Raw genomic sequence first — 16643 nt, forward strand, 5'->3', positions numbered from 1 at the left:
TTTCTATATACATATTCAATGGCGTTGTACAAAAGGATAATAAAAGTATGTACATATAGATAAAAAAAAACACATATGCATGGCAAATGAACTACAAAAAAATATGTTAAAGATATCAGCCGTGTAAAATATAAAGTATTAAAAACTTTAAAAAAAGAAAGAATAGTTAAAAAATAACAATAAAAAATAATTTAAAAGAAAATAAAAATTAATGGTTATTTCAGTAAAATTTCAGACACATTTCCACATCTCTATTAGTTTACAGCCCAATCACAATCTTAAAACAATGCGTAAAAATCTCTAAAATAGTAGGTTTTGACATTTTTCTTGAACATGTCCAAAGTCGAAGACTGTCTTATATACAGAGGCAATTTATTCCAGAGAGTTGGACCAACGGTACTAAAACTTCTGTCGTTAAATGTTTTCCTTTTGTTAAAGGGGACAGCAAAACAATAATCCATATTATCAACAGATCTGAGATTTGGTCTTTTTATGACAGGCTTGTGTAACAGTTCTGTTAGATAAACCGGAACATTGCCCATAAAACAGTTATACATTGTACATAGTATTTTAAAATTGATCCAAGCTTTAATTGGTAACCAAAAGAGTTCCAACAAAGAGTCTTTGGAACTATCATATTTTCCGCGTTGCAAAACAAGTTTAGCGCACATATTCTGGATACGCTGTAATTTCTGTAACTCACTTTCTGAAATGCCAAAAAATATAGCGTTGCAATAATCCAAATGTGAGATTACAAGCGACAATACTAGGATTTTTGTGGCGTCCTGAGTCAGATATTTGCGAATGCTCTTTATTCTCAAATAATTCAACATAGCAGTTCTACACTTGGTCTTAACATGTGTTGAGAATCTTAGGCCCTCGTCTAAGTAGGCACCTAAGTATCTTATGACACTGACATTTTGAATTTTATCACCGGCGATATCAATTTCTTTAATTGAACATTTACCAAGTTGGGCTTTACTACCAAACATAATGAATTCTGTCTTAGTGGTGTTCATTTTGAGTTTATTGGCATTCATCCAGTCATTGATGATTACAGCACTGTCTTCAAGTTGCTTTATAGCGTTAAGTTCATTGGTCACTGAAGTTGGTAGAAAGCGTTGACTAGCAATGTGGTCATCAGTAAAGCCGTACACAGATATGGATGGTGGTATCACATCAAATAGGGTTCCCGCATATGTGAGATAGAGCCACGGACCAAGACAGCTCCCCTGAGGTACACTGCATTCCAGCAATCGTGGAGTCGATTCAGTAGAATTAACACTGACGCGACAGCTACGAGGTCGCAGGTACGAGTCCACCCAAGCTAACACGGTACCATTGACTACGTACTGACTGTGTAACACGTCGAGTAGAATGTTGTGGTCAACGGTGTCGAAAGCTGCACTTAGATCTATTGCAATTAGAGCTGTGACCTCTTGAAGTTTCAAGTCCATAGCTTTTATAGTTTAGGAGAAATGGCCCGGGCAAAAGTATAAAAAAAACAAAGGAAAATAATTTAAAAAATAAGAAGCCCTTTTGATTACTGAGATCTATCATCCTATAAAGTTTCAATACCATAGCTTTTAAAGCTTAGTAGAAATGGTGCGGAGAAAAATAGAGTATGGAAATTGTCAAAGGAGAAAAGCTCCAAAAATAAGAAGTGTAAAGTACCGGTTCTTGTGCTCTGCACTTCTACTTAAGGTAGACCATGGGTTATGGGCACCATAAGTAACTGTAAAATTGACAACATAGGACAGTTATCTGTCTTCAAGGTTACCTGTATGCAAAATTTAAATTAAATTTACCGTGTGGTTTATGAGTTATGGATATATTTCTGAACTAAGACCTTGCCATTAGAAGGGCTTATTTTCAGAAATGAGGAAACTGTAAATAATCTGTAATATCATCATTATAAAAAATGTTTTTCTATTGCTCATTGTTAAGAAACAAATAATAACATTCAGGTAACACATTAAACAAGCAAAATGTTTGTTTCTAAACAAAATGTTCTTAATATGTATAAAAATGTTATCCTACCCCACCCACTTTTAACACTAATTTTACCATTTCCCTATCTAAAATGCCTTGTTCAAAATATCCCTAAAATTTATCGAAATGAGGGTCTGTTTTCAAACTTTGCCTTAATTTTTTCAAAGGTATATTAGTTGATCATGTGAAATATAAAATACTTTTACCGTGTAGTTTTTATTTTATCGAACTTTGAAAATATCTGGTATCATATTTGCTATAAATTTTGGCATTATTTAACAAAAAAAATACCTAAAATAATTTTATAATTTAAATCAAACTTTTTTTCTTCCATAAGGGATCAGAGAGATACATAAATAATGTTAAAAAGAAAAAAAGAAAGAAAAAAAAAGATGCCCCTTCTGGGGTTTGAACCCACGCCCCTCAATTTCAATGTAGTTTACATGCGATTCTAGCCTATTTGAATACTCTTCAAAGTGGAGGTAATGCATTACCCATGGTCTACCTTGATAAGATATATCTATAAGATTTATAAGATCTATCATCCTTTGAAGTTTCAAGACCGTAACTTTTATAGTTTATGAGAAATGGCCCGGAAAAAATAAAGTATGAAAATTAACAAAGGACAATAATTTAAAAATTAAGAAGCGCAGAGTAACGATTTTTGTGCGCTGCACGTTGAATCATTTAAAGAAACATGCATACCAAGTTTGGAGTCAATCCTACTTTTAGTGACCGAGTTATCCTCCGGACAAGCCTAACGGACAAGCAGACAAAAGTAACCCCTATATGTCGCGTCTTTCAGAGCGACACATAAATCATCATCAGCAGCAGCGGCACCAATCTTTAACATCATCACTACAATGGCGACACAATATTACATTGACACGTAGCTATAAAATTCTGAAAAAGAGATGATCCCTCGGAAGCACTTAAAACAATAAAATTATACTTGCTATGCATGCATTGATTGCACTGTTCTCCTACAAAGTTATCAATACATCCATTTGAGCATTCACCATTACTTTTCTCGCATTGCTGACTTTTACAGCCGAAAGAACAAGAAATGTTACAGTATTGTCCATACCAGCCGGTTGAACAAACGTCACATTTATCACCAATAATCGTATCTACAGTACATCCGTCTGTGCAATTTCCGGAATTTCTTTCACACATGTTACTTTTACACCCTGCAGGACATTGTTGATCACACATTTTTCCATATTTTCCGATTATACATTTATCACATCTTACTCCAGCAAAATAAGGGAAACATGCACAGTTTCCAGTTTGGATATCGCAAGTGTTTGATTTACAACCAATCGAACAATTTTTCTCACAGTTTGGTTCATAATGACCAGTTTTACAAAGCGAGCATTTATCATATGATAAACATCGTCCACAGTTATCCCGGCATTTGTATGTACAGTCGTTCAATAAAGGGAAATTAATGTTGTCGTTCTGGTGACCATTATAATAACCATCTTTACATGATCCACACTCCCTATTCGATGAACACATGACACAGTTCCCTGGACATAAACTATTACATAAATTACCGGTATCGTAATATCCGTCCTTACATGATGCACACTGAACATTATCACAATTACAATTTTCAGGACAGTTACGACAATCTTTTTGACCATCGGCCTTGTAATATCCCTCCTGACATGATGTACACATGGTTCCCGACGTGCATGTTTTACATCCGGGTAAACACTTTGATGTGCAGTCTCCAGGAGATCCGGGGAAATAGCCATCATAGCACGCAGTACACGTATCTGCACGATCAGGGCATTTTGTACAGTTGTGTGTACATTTCTCGTAACATCGAGCACCTCTATGACCATCAATGCAGCCTAGAGTACATTCGGTTGGGGCCGATTTGTCTGGTCCACATTTTCTATCTTTACAGCATGCACAATCTACTTTACATTGTTCATCAACCTCTGTAATAAATAAAATCAAATTTTCTTAAAGAATTACCATAAATGTGAAATGAAAAGCTATGACATTATTATTTAAATTTGGTTGCTTAACAGTTTATGATGTATTTATAAGATGATGACTGTGATAATGTGTCTAGAGTTCATTATAGTATGAAAATATCGATTAAGTTTTGGATTATATACAATGTATACCCAAACCATAAGTTAAATTATTTTAAACAAAAATACTGACCTCCTGTCGTGTTGTGAACAAGTTGAAACATACATATTGTATATATAATCTGTAAAGGAAATTCGGTATTTCATTATTTTTTACCATTAAGGAAAGTGTTATGTTATATTGTTATGTCACATATATAATCAAGACAGTACATATAACACGTATTACGAAAATTAAGTCTGCTATAAACTTATTTCTATAGAGGAATAACACGCGTAAAATAAATATTTCTACAGGACAGGTATAAACTTTTTACAGAATATGTTTAATATTTCTACAGAATTTTCTACAGCACAATGATAATATTTCCAAGGGACAATTATAATATTTCCAAGGGGCAAGTATAATATTTCCAAGGGGCAAGTATAATATTTCCAAGGGGCAAGTATAATACTACCACTGGAAAAGAATAATTAAAGTTTTCTACAGAACAAGTATAATATTTCTACAGAACAGGTATAATTCCTACAGGGCAAATATACTATTTCTACATTGCAAGTAAAATAATTTATCAGAATTTATACTTGTTTTGAAGAAATAAAAATATTTCTACAGAACAAGTACAATATTGCTTTAGAAATTATATAACTTTTGAAGAGGTGCACGAGGCAATGCTACATGTCAAAATTCTAGCTCTGGGAATTGTTGTTTTATGAAAGAAGACTATATTTTGATCTGATTTCCATCGTTTTACAAATCATTATGAAATAAGTGCCCCCAGGGGTATGGCCATTTTAACCCCGTGAGCTTGATTTATATTACTGTTTTAGAGGATTACATGCCAGATTTAAATTTCTATTGGTAGCTGTTTTGAAATACCTATGCATTAGTCTGGTATAAACTGATATCAGTGAAGTTTATTCTAAATGTATTGAAGTGTTTTAAGAGGTTTTATCCATGACAATGACCAGTTGAACTATAAAAAGAAATTAATTCAACTGATAGCAAACCTCATTGGCATGTTTTAGCTACTTTCCCACACAAAATGGGTCTAACCGCATATGTTGACAAAATATGTACGTATAAATAAGCATATATGTAAAATTTGTAACTTTGATCTAAAAGTTGCTGTTTCACTTGACACAAACATCCCTTTTCATCACAACCGTGAACATGTTGCAAGTAGGACAGCTTGATGTAGGACAGGTAGAACTTACTATATTGGTGTGTGTTTTAAACCGGATTACTAAGAAAGGTTATTCCGTTTTGTTTCTTTAGACATATTTTTCTGTGATATATTTTGTAGAGCAATCGATTGCAGGATAAAAAATACAAAGCTTACAATAGTTCTACCCGCAACCAACTGCCAACTGATCTACTTGCAATCTGTTAACGGGTGTGATTATAATTTAAGTCAATGTTTACAAAACAAAACGTTGCAACGGTTTAAAATTACAACAGGATAAACATTGCAAATACTTCAATTAAATGTTTTTTCGTCTGACAAGTACGGAGCCCCTAAGGTGACATTTTCCACACTTTTTTCCCCGGAACTTAATTCGTTTTCGTTTTTGCGAAATATTAATTCGTAATTACGAAATATTTATTCGTTTTTTAAGAAATATTAATTCGTTTTACGATATGTTAATTCGTAATTACGAAATATTAATTCGTTTTTATGAAATAGTAATTCGTAATTACGAAATATTTTTTCGTAATTACGAAATATTATTTCTTAATAACGAAATATTATTTCGTAATTACGAAATATTAATTCGTAAAAACGAAATGTTAATTCGTAATTACGAAATATTAATTCATAAAAACGAAATGTTAATTCGTAATTACGAAATATTAATTCGTTTTTTACGAAATAATAATTCGTTATTACGAAATATTATTTCGTAATTACGAAATATTAATTCGTAGAAACGAAATGTTATTTCGTAATTACGAATTTAATTTTTTCTAGGATTTCAAAGAGTTTTGGTAATAGTTGGTAATAGGCCTCAAAACTAAGTTCCTGAGTGAATATAAGGCATGTAAATGCAATATAAATAGTCATATTTGTTTCCTCCAAGTTTTTGTTAACTTAACACTATTGTATATAAATTATAATAATCGCCTGTCAATAGCGTTGAGCCACAGCCGTGATAGTGCAAGCGCTAGGAAAATTTAGTTAGAATGGGGGTCCTGTGCTTCAAATCCAAGCACGGACATTTTTTTCTGTTTCGTTTTGTCGAAATTATTGAGCTTTGAAAAAAAAAATGTTTTTATGATCGCACGGTGCCCATACATAAATTGTAAGGAAATGTTCTTTTTTAAATTGATTACATTAGTGAAAGGCTGGAGGCCCCCCCCCCTCGCCCCTTTAGTTTTACTAATGTATGAGTATATGATAAAAGAAAGGAATAATATAACATGTTTCTGTTTTAAAGAAACATGTCATACAAGATTAATTGCCTCAAATATGAAAACATTGCTGACAGGAACATGTATTTGACAATTGGGAAAAAGAGACCGTTTTGTATAGAGAATGACTTCTCACACAAAAACCCTGTTCAGTTAAAAATAAAAACTTGAGAACCATTCGGCTTATAATCGCAAGGTTGATCAAGGCTTGTAAATGACCCATTTGAGAGATTAGTAGGTTCTTTGTCAAGCTCACAATGACATGAAATAGGATTTCGTAAAAACAAATTAATATTTCGTAATTACTAATTAATTTTTCGTAAAAACGAATAATGGTTTAGTAAAAACAAATGAATATTTCGTTATAACGAATAAATATAACAATTAATGTTTCGTAAAAACGAAATAATATTTCTTAAATACGTGTTAATATTTCGTAAAAACGAATTAAATGCTGGGGGAAAGGTGTCGAGAATGTCACCTTAGGGGCTCCGTAGACAAGACCTGTATTAATCATTTATTAATATATAAATGTGCGAGCATGTGGTTATGTTTTATTTTTCTTTTGGTGACATTTTATTTTAAAAACACACTACAATGTGTTTGTTAAACTAAATATAAATGTTATTGTTTTTAATTTAATTATATTACAAGGAAAAGCTCCGGCTGTCGTCCAGTGCCGATTTGGATTCTAGTGTTTTAAATGATCTTTGATAATAAGGTTTCTTTCAAAATATTTAAACTCTAGCCATTGCTTTATTAAGACAAATATTTTTATGATTTCACCATGTACATAAACCCTAACACTACGTACAGTCTGTAATGTGATATCGAAATAGTAATCTTAAGGCAAAATTCATAACAAACCTATGCTTTATCTATTTAAGAAAATCGAATAAAATAAATCAAAATCGTATGCTTATATAGAATAACTGTTACAAATTATGTTTTACTTACCAAATTTATGTACCTCATGTTTCCTTTATATATTTTCATTCACCAAACACGAACAATACCTTAATTTTTTATTTGTTATTGTAGCTAGGTTACTAGTATCAACTTTCAAAACTGAAGTAAATAAATCATACCGTACTAGCGCGTATAATTATATGGCCGATTGCATTTAAAAATATGATCTCGTTATATCAATACTTTTTAAGTAAGCGGAACGTGATCATTAACCAAATCAATTTTCTATTCATTAAACAAATGACAATTTAACTGTAAGGTTTAACAATAGTAAAAGAACAATACCATGTAAATCACGATTGTTTGTCATGTTAAAAAAAGTTTTTGTATCACAGTTTGGGTACCTTTCGTTTGAAAATGTGCCAGAGTTAAATTGTGTATGCACAGTGCATTTATAAGTTACCAGCACTCCAGAGCATGCCAAATGATTGCCTCATTTTTCTGGAGTTTACTTATTTGACGGCAGAGAAAGGGAAAGCGATAGAAATATCGTAGGGTTTCATACTGTGGCAACAGGGAACATGATTGTGTTTGCCTATGTTACAAAAGAGAAAGAACATCGGCAATATGATTTACTAATTTACCATTATATCTACTATGTTTTGTCGATTTCTTTCATTAAACATTGTTCATGGGACATTCAATGTGATAATATCGTATCATTCTTGAAGCAATTGCGCATGGACTTAAATAAGAAATTAGAATAAGCTTTAAACCCAAACCAATGTTAAAATTCAATGCGATGCTTAAAACATGTCATTAATGTAACAAAGATTTAGTTTTGCTAGTTGCTTTTACAATTTATTTCATTTAGTTCTGTACATTGTTTTCGGGCATTTTTAATTTGGGAAGATTCGCTGCTTCTAATGATAACATTCTTGTTGATTAGTTCTGAAGAAGTATCTTTATTTATTGGCACATTAAATGTATAATGATTCTATGCGAGTTATACATTAAGTAACATAAACCTGCATGTCAGACATTGACGAGTAAACAAACTGCAAAAGTTTAATCAGTGATTTCAACGAAATCTTCTAAATTCTCTGTAAGTCATCTTCTACGATAACCGCATTAATTTCCGTCATAATAAAAGAATTTGCCAAACAATTACTTCAAACAAGTTTCCACTTACTGTTTACAATATTGTTGTCTGAAACATGGCTGTTTAAAACTTCAAACTTTTAGTGTAGACATGCGTATTGGTATTTAGCTTAGAAAACGTTATCAAAGGTGTGCAAATTTTGATTATTTTTAAATAGGTGATAAAAATAGGAATGTTATTAAAGTTTAATTGAAAGAAAGAAAATGCACGTAGGTAAACGCATTTATAATAAAGGTCATAATAAAATATATGTGATTTAAAGTAAGCACTTGTAAACGACTTTAAATGTTTTGAAAATCGCTTCTTCGCAATGAAAGCGATCGGGTCATTTTAAAGCATAACAATACAAACTAGTTTTGTTTTTGGCAAACCCTTTCATTTCTGTTTATAAACAATGATTTGTTTATAAAATTCAAGAAAGAAATTTAATTTAAAACGTGTTTACAGAAAAAAAATCGTCTGTGATATAAAAACAATATTGAACGGTGCTTGTTGAATACTTGTGACATCATCATGAATATTTATCGGAATTTTCTAATGTATTGTCTGCATGTTACAATTCATGAAGCGTGCACTGCAGATGGAACAACATCCGTCTGTAAAAATCTTTAAACTAAATGTGATCATTTAAAATTAGACAGAACGTGTCAAGATTTGGAGAGTTTTCTGGCAACAGTAGATCTAGACAACCAATCTTAACTAGAAACAAAACACATGATACAATAGATTTTATACAATGAACATTAACTTTTTGATTTAAAATGTTTAAAGACATTTTTTTCTTGCAGCATTTATTCATTTTACATAACTAATATATTTGATTTTGAGGACAAAGCCTGCATTTAATGATTCGGTAAATAAATCAAATGAAAATTGAACCGCAAATCAGTTCGCGATTAATAAACACGAACATGAAATATGGATAACTCAGTTTGTTTGAGCATGTAAATGGCCGACAATATTAAATTCATACACGTTAGCACGGGGTTGAGCAGGATAAATCATTAAAGCAATTAATTATTGTTCATGGATCATTCAATGTGTCAATATCGTGTCACTCTTAAAGCAGTTGAGAATGAATTGTGTTTGAAATAGGGCCACCAAAAAGCCAGAACAAAATAAATAAGTACAATTAGATACGATTCTTAAAACATATTAAAGTAACAATGGAGATGCTCTTAAAATAAAACATGTTCATTATATAGTTTTGTACATTGTGTTCGGGCATTTTTAATCAGGGAAGATATGCCGCTTTTAATGATAATAGCCTTGTAAATAAGTTCTGAAAAAGAATCTTTATTAATTGGCACATTAAATGTATAATAAATCCACGTGTGTTTTACATAAAGTTATTTAAACCTGCATGTCAAACAGTGATGAGTTAACAAACTGCAAAAGATTAATCGGTAATTTCAACGAAATCCTAAATTCTCTGTAAGAAATCTTCTATGATTACCGCATTATTTCCCGTCATAATAAAAGAATTTGCCAAACAATTACCTCAAACTGGTTTCCACTTACTGTTTACAATATTGTTTTCTGAAAACTTCAGAGTTGTTGTAGAGATATGCGTAGTGGTATTCAGCTTAGAAAACATTATCAAAGGTGTGCACATTTTGCTTGTCTTTTAATTAGGTGATAAAAATAGGATTGTCGTTATGGTTTAACTGAAGATAGAAAGAGCACGAATTGTTATTGCATTGATAATGAAGATCACAATAAATTATATGTGATTTAAAGTGAGCAATTGTTTGGAAGGCCATGTCGCCTTCATTAGCATTGTTTTCAAATATAAAAGCCTAACAACTACAATATGGATATATGCATACGGCTCAACATACAGTTCGATGCAATTGAAGTAAATAAAAAAATCACACATTTTCATGAAAATATATGTAGTTATCGATTTCTTCAATGTAGTTTCATGAAATACTAAAAACAAATTTGTGAGAGTCTATGGAAACTTCTATAACTTTCGTAATAAGTGTTGGACTTTCGTATAAATCCTCTCTCCGTCGAGAATATATATAGTCTGCAGCAGTTACATCCTCTGATCAGTACAGTAGCATTACATAGTTACCACGAAAATTAAGATGCTTTACTCTGTAAGTTCTTTTGGACTTTTCCCCCAACTCAAATTGCTTCCTCAAGTGCGAACTAGAGAAATTAAGATTTATTATATTTTTTAAATCGGAAAATTGTCAATCTGGCAGGCTTTCTTTTTGTTTTCTGACTTTAGTTTATAACTCGAGTTATTTAGGAATATTACAGTACATGCGATTTGCAAACGATGCTTATGTTTAAAGGTTTTCCATTTATATTCATTGATTATAATACACCATGCTCCTTTTTAAATATCTATATCAAATTAAGAAATAACAGTTTCGTTTCCTTTTTGTGGATGATGCATTTTTGTATTCCTTAGACAACGAAAATTTGACAGGGAGAGATGATAAAAACAACATTCAAACACAAAACGATTTTGCCAGATGTCATAAAAAAATTGTTCATAAGATTCAAAGAAATCTGTTGCGTTTAGAAATTAGGCACACCTGTATGCAGTGAATATCTTTATATTTTAAATATCATAGTATGATAATTTACATGATTATCATGCTTTAATGCACGTTTTATCTAACCACCTACATTTTTGTTATGAAAACTGTCAATCTTATTGAAACGTTTAATTATTCAAACATACAGTTTAACACATGTTAATACTGTAAGAAAAAAAACATTAATTTAAATGCTTTGGCTATGTAAAAAAAATAGAATTTAGTTTTAAGAAATTATTAATCGTTGAATTAATTTAAGACACAATATCTATAGGAAGATTAAACAAATTCATATCATAGATAATTCAGATATCTTTTTATTTAAATAATGATTGTGAACTTTCAATCAACCTAGAACTCACTGTTTTTTTGATTTGTTTTATTATACTTTTACATCATGCTGAGATCTTAGTTAAGAAACACCACCTTTTTGTACAAAAAAACGAATAAATATTTTTCATTCGTTGTGAAACTGGAAATGTAAGCGTTTCAAAATACATCAGCAGAAAAGAAGTTACTCTTCCAAACAAACATTTTATTCCAGATGGTTCGAGAGTAAATAAAATAATTTTACTTTTGAAAATATTGACTTTTGATCTTTAATAAGTCAAGGCAAAGTAAAAAAAAATATTTCTCTCATTCCATGTACCTACATGACATAATGAGGTAACACACATGAATAAAAGTACATTGAAGCTCAAACAGCATGTAATTAATATACGATAAGGTTACACTCATGGAACGCTATAATAGTAAATAATTTGATATTAAATGTTAGGTTTGTATACTTTCAAGTATCAAGTATGTTGAGAGCCAAAACTTTTCTGTATATTTATAAAACATTAATGTAAAACTTAATTCCCACATAATCAGGAAGCAGTCATATCAAAGTGCTACACGTATAGAATATTAAGTTACTATAAAGAAATTAAAAATACATGTCATAATTATATTTTAACATAGGCAAAAAGAAAAAGAATATTTCTTTTGTTTACAGTGATATATATGACACTTCTTTATATAGTAAATATTGGCATTCAATTTAAGTTGAACATGAAGGCGTCGTCGGTTTAATGTTTAGGTTAAATCGTGTTGATAACGAGGATATCGATATAGCCAATTTTCTTTATCTAGTTATTAAAAGCATGTCGGCAGTTTATCATGACGCTGTAATATACCTATCTTGCGACTTATCAGCAGGGATACAACAGCAGTCATTGGTGATATCAAATCATTTCTCTTGTTAGCGTGTAAAACTTCATCTCGGACCATATACATTACGTATTTAAAGATATTCAATGTTTACAAAGTCGATTTCAACAAGTAAATCAAGAGAAGAGATCACAAGTCTATTTCAGTATAAACGAATATAGTTAATGAAAATTGAATAAGCGTGATTCTTTGATATACAATTACCTTTAATCCCTTTTTTTACATGTATTCATTCTTGTTAATATGATTTTTGCATTATGAAATGTTTATATTATAAATGGTTTTTCAGTGTTTGATAAATGTGTATGTATTTTTATCAAAATACATTTACCCGTTCATATATAATACGAACTGTAATTTATTTTCTGGAATCCATGAAACAATTTATGTTTATAATTAAGATAAAATCGAAATACTTGATCGGGAATAAAATTATAATAAGCGATTAAGTTGATGAAATTGACTCCTCATTGCTAAATTTAAAAATGCCGGCGGTATATACAAACTTTGTAATGCTTGTGCAGTTTCTGTTATATCATATGGTATATGTATCTGGGGAACTAAGCAGTTTTCATGCATTAATTCGGTTCAACATAGAGCAATGAAGTTTTTCCTCGACAAGGGCAAATACTCTCCTAATGTTGCAGTGCAAGGTGAAACGGGTCGGAGTCCCATTGTTATTGGCCAACGGAACACTATTGTAATCCTTAATGGTACATTTTACCGTGTATTTATTACTTTAGGTTTATAATTATATTAATGATAAACATGACAACTTCATGTCCTTTTGAGAATAAATATCAAAAACGTTTATTCAAACTAAGAAGTTCTGTAGTTTGCAAGAGTATTATTTATGAGCTTTTACAATCTACAAAATAAATATGAGGAAGCATAATTAAGCTTACCTTAACAATATAAATATTCGCATAATTTACAGTAAAATATATTTTTTAAATTTGCAACATTTAGACAAACCGTAACCATCATTCACTATTTCAACCATTCACCTTGCCAACATAAAAACATCAGAAAGCAATCAATCTTATTAAACAGAATGCGATTATAGACAAACAAATATGATACCTTAAAAATCACTTCAATTACTTTGAATATTGTTTACAATTATATCTCCTTTAATTCACTATCCCTTTGTACTAATTTATAGACACCTATCTATTAATTGCAGAAATATAAATGAATAGTATACGCATTATGGTATTAATTTTCGTAAAATGGTTCAATAATTGAGATTGGTTTTTGGTATTGTGATACACAGATAGCGTTCATGATATTTTCCTTATCTAAGGTAGCAATCTAGCTCAATAACAATGCTTTATAATTATCACCAAGTAAAACATTGTTTACAAATAATACACTAAGCAATATCCAACTTACAAAATACAATATATTTTTGTTTTTCCCCGTTTTCTTTAAGTTGAATAACACAATTCGATTTAAATGTGTGATTTACTTCTGTAATGGGCATTTAAGTTTACTTTTATTTATTCATGGCTTTAGGCCTGTCTCATGTACATTTGGCCTTGTTTTCAAGTATTATTTAAATATTTAAGTATTAAACAATTTAAGGCAAGTCTTGATTCTGTACATATTACGGTGTGGGATATCACTTACCGGAAGATAAATCTAAAACAATATATTGGGAAAAGATAGGGATCAAATATGTTCTATTTAGTCCACTGAAAAGTCATATATAGCCTGGACTAAAAGCATTTGTGTTGATGCAATGTCAATAAAAAAACTCATTATCTCTTTATAGCGTGCTGATTAAATGCTTGATAATAGAATTATTCATTTGAATAATTATTTTAAGGATTTTTTATGAAACCTTTGTTAGAAAACGTCATTCATATATTTGATGCTTTTCGCTTAAAACGGAAAAAAGTGTGAGGAAAATATCTTTATTTTGGTTTCATATGAAAGATTATAATGATACGAGATATAACTTTGGTTTGTAAATATCATGATACATTGTTATGATTGTAACATCAGATCTTCTTGCATAGCTTTTATGCTATTCCGACGTATTTTACTCATTGTCAAACATTCAAACGTGTAGTTATATTGGATCTATGGACACCTTTACCGAAATATTACTTCATCATTATTATTTTATACAACTGTATACTTAGTTAGCATCAATATTTTCAACTTATACATTTTTGTTGTTATTAAATACATACATAAATGATTTTATTTATTTGCTTTCACGGATAACTGAAAGGTAAACTACTGCCAACTCATGACGTAGACTATGTTCTAATTTTTTGAGATTTTAGCCTTCTTCATCTATAGAACTTTGACGAGGGAACAAAAAACGCAAGATCAACCCTGCAGCATTAATTGATAAAGAATAGTGATTTTATTTATCTATAGTTCTAGAATTCAGTGGTATGATGCAAAGTACTACATCAAATTTAAGTCAAATAAATAAATCTAAAGATAAGGATATCTTAGAAGCTCTGAACAGTGCAGAAATTAAAAGACTGATACCAACGGTTGTTTTCCTGTTGATCATATTTGTTGGGGGTCTTATTGGTAATAGTGTGATAATACATGTATACCGAACCTGGTATAAAACAAACACCTCAACAAAAAACTTTATTGTGTGTCTCGGTCTAATAGACTTGTTGACTTGTTGCTTTGGTATTCCATCGGAAATTATCACTTTATTGGATCAGCACACGTTTGAAAATATATGGCTTTGTAAATTGTGTAGAGCAATCAACACCTTAGGAACGAATTCCTCAGGATTCTTATTAATCATCATTGCTGTTGACAGGTTTAGGAAAGTATGTAAACCTTTTGGCTGGCAGATAAAAACATTTGGCGCAAAATGTTTGTGTGGATTGGTAGTGTTTCTTGGTGTTCTGCTGTCGTGTCCAGCGCTTTTGATATATGGTAAACATTCATATTATATCCCAGAACTCAATATAACTGCAACTGAATGTTCTTCCGCAGATGAAATTGTTTCCTTAAACTTACCATTTTATAATGCTCTTTTGTATGGGATATTGGCAGTTACAGGCATAACAACTTTATGGGTTTTGTACTGTTTAATAGGACTCAAAATTAAACAGCAAACCATCAAAATGAATGCAAAGCAAGGTTTCAAAAAGGAGAGGGTTAAGGAAGTACCAACGATTTCCTATTCACGTACAAATGTCAGTAATGTAACGGCAATACTTAACACATGCACCTCTGTGGGTGAATATTGTTACCTGGAAAACAATAAGGAAATTATAAAAAAGGAAATAGATGGATATAATATTTCAAGAACTGAAAAGCGTATTGCAACTTCAACATTTACAAAAGCATTTAATATCTCTAGATCCGATAAAACAAAAACATCACAGTTCACGAGGAAGCAAGCACAAGTTAGACAAACATCTTTCCTTACATTTGTTGTTACATTAGCGTTCGTATTGAGCTCAATCCCACATCAAGTATTGATGCTTGTACGACAAATAAACGAGCAATTTGTTGATGAAATGTCCGATACAAGCAAAGCTGTGTACAAATTCTTTCTACGGTCGTACTTTTTGAATAGTGCCATTAACCCCATTATCTACAGCATATTTGATTCTAATTTTAGATCTGCGTGTAGAAAAAGTTTTTGCCGCTGCATTAAAGAGCGCACAGTTCAAAATCGTTGTTAGAAATATCAGTTGAAAAGTATAAATACGCTGACAACTTTATTGATATTTCGATTAGGATATAAAATATCATCAAATATCTCCACAAAGGAAAATTTTAATATAAATTATTACATTTGATATGAACATGACTTATAAACACATTATAATTCGACTAAGAACATCAAATTCTGCCGACGATAAAATACAAGTATAACAATAAACGTGTTCTAATGATATTTATTGTTACCAAGGATTAAAATAAAAACAAGATAGATTAAAAAAAAAATGCAAATGTTTTGCGTTTTATTACTAAACATATCCTTGATTCAAGTAGCAATTAAGCCAATTATATCTGCGACTGACTAAAACATTACATTGCCCTCCTTCCGAGCAGATTTCATATTTTGCCAAGTAACTAGACCTAATTTTAAGTTAATTAATGATTACTTTGCTTTGAGAATCTCAAATGTCTTTGTTACATAGCGCACATTTTTGAAGTATATCAGATAAAAGACTCCATGCAAATTCTCTTTACCATGGACATGCTAGAAAAATGAAAAGTTAATTTGAAATATTACACTTCTTATTGAAACGCCTTTGTTTTTGAAACGAAACATTGCCTGTGAATAAATG

At 30.8% G+C, this 16643-nt stretch overlaps 2 protein-coding genes across 2 annotated transcripts; one reads left to right on the forward strand and one right to left on the reverse strand.

Annotated features, from left to right (window-relative positions):
- Window positions 1-1743: 1743 nt before the first annotated feature.
- LOC132735603 (multiple epidermal growth factor-like domains protein 11) lies at window positions 1744-7566 on the reverse strand. Its single transcript, XM_060722576.1, has 3 exons — window positions 7474-7566; window positions 4177-4225; window positions 1744-3944 (listed from the first exon to the last, which is right to left on the reverse strand). Exons 1-3 carry the CDS (start codon window positions 7510-7512, stop codon window positions 2851-2853), a joined length of 1182 nt encoding a protein of 393 aa, XP_060578559.1. The 5' UTR covers window positions 7513-7566; the 3' UTR covers window positions 1744-2850.
- A 7099-nt stretch (window positions 7567-14665) lies between these two features.
- Window positions 14666-16255, forward strand: LOC132735605 (cholecystokinin receptor type A-like). The gene has a single exon (XM_060722577.1). It carries the CDS (start codon window positions 14766-14768, stop codon window positions 16029-16031), a length of 1266 nt encoding a protein of 421 aa, XP_060578560.1. The 5' UTR covers window positions 14666-14765; the 3' UTR covers window positions 16032-16255.
- Window positions 16256-16643: the final 388 nt, after the last annotated feature.

This window comes from Ruditapes philippinarum, unplaced genomic scaffold (assembly GCF_026571515.1).
Source record: "Ruditapes philippinarum isolate M1 unplaced genomic scaffold, ASM2657151v2 ctg1208_1_1_1_1, whole genome shotgun sequence".
NCBI lineage: Eukaryota > Metazoa > Mollusca > Bivalvia > Venerida > Veneridae > Ruditapes > Ruditapes philippinarum.

Bases quoted from the DNA above. Each gene is read 5' to 3' on its own strand.
- LOC132735605 (XM_060722577.1), top strand. From the start codon at position 14,766: ATGATGCAAAGTACTACATCAAATTTAAGTCAAATAAATAAATCTAAA.
- LOC132735603 (XM_060722576.1), bottom strand. From the start codon at position 7,512: ATGAAAATATATAAAGGAAACATGAGGTACATAAATTTG. The intron at 4,226-7,473 runs GTAAGTAAAACA...TTTCCTTTACAG, and splicing joins ACATGAGGTACATAAATTTG to ATTATATATACAATATGTAT. The intron at 3,945-4,176 runs GTCAGTATTTTT...TATTTATTACAG, and splicing joins TGTTCACAACACGACAGGAG to AGGTTGATGAACAATGTAAA.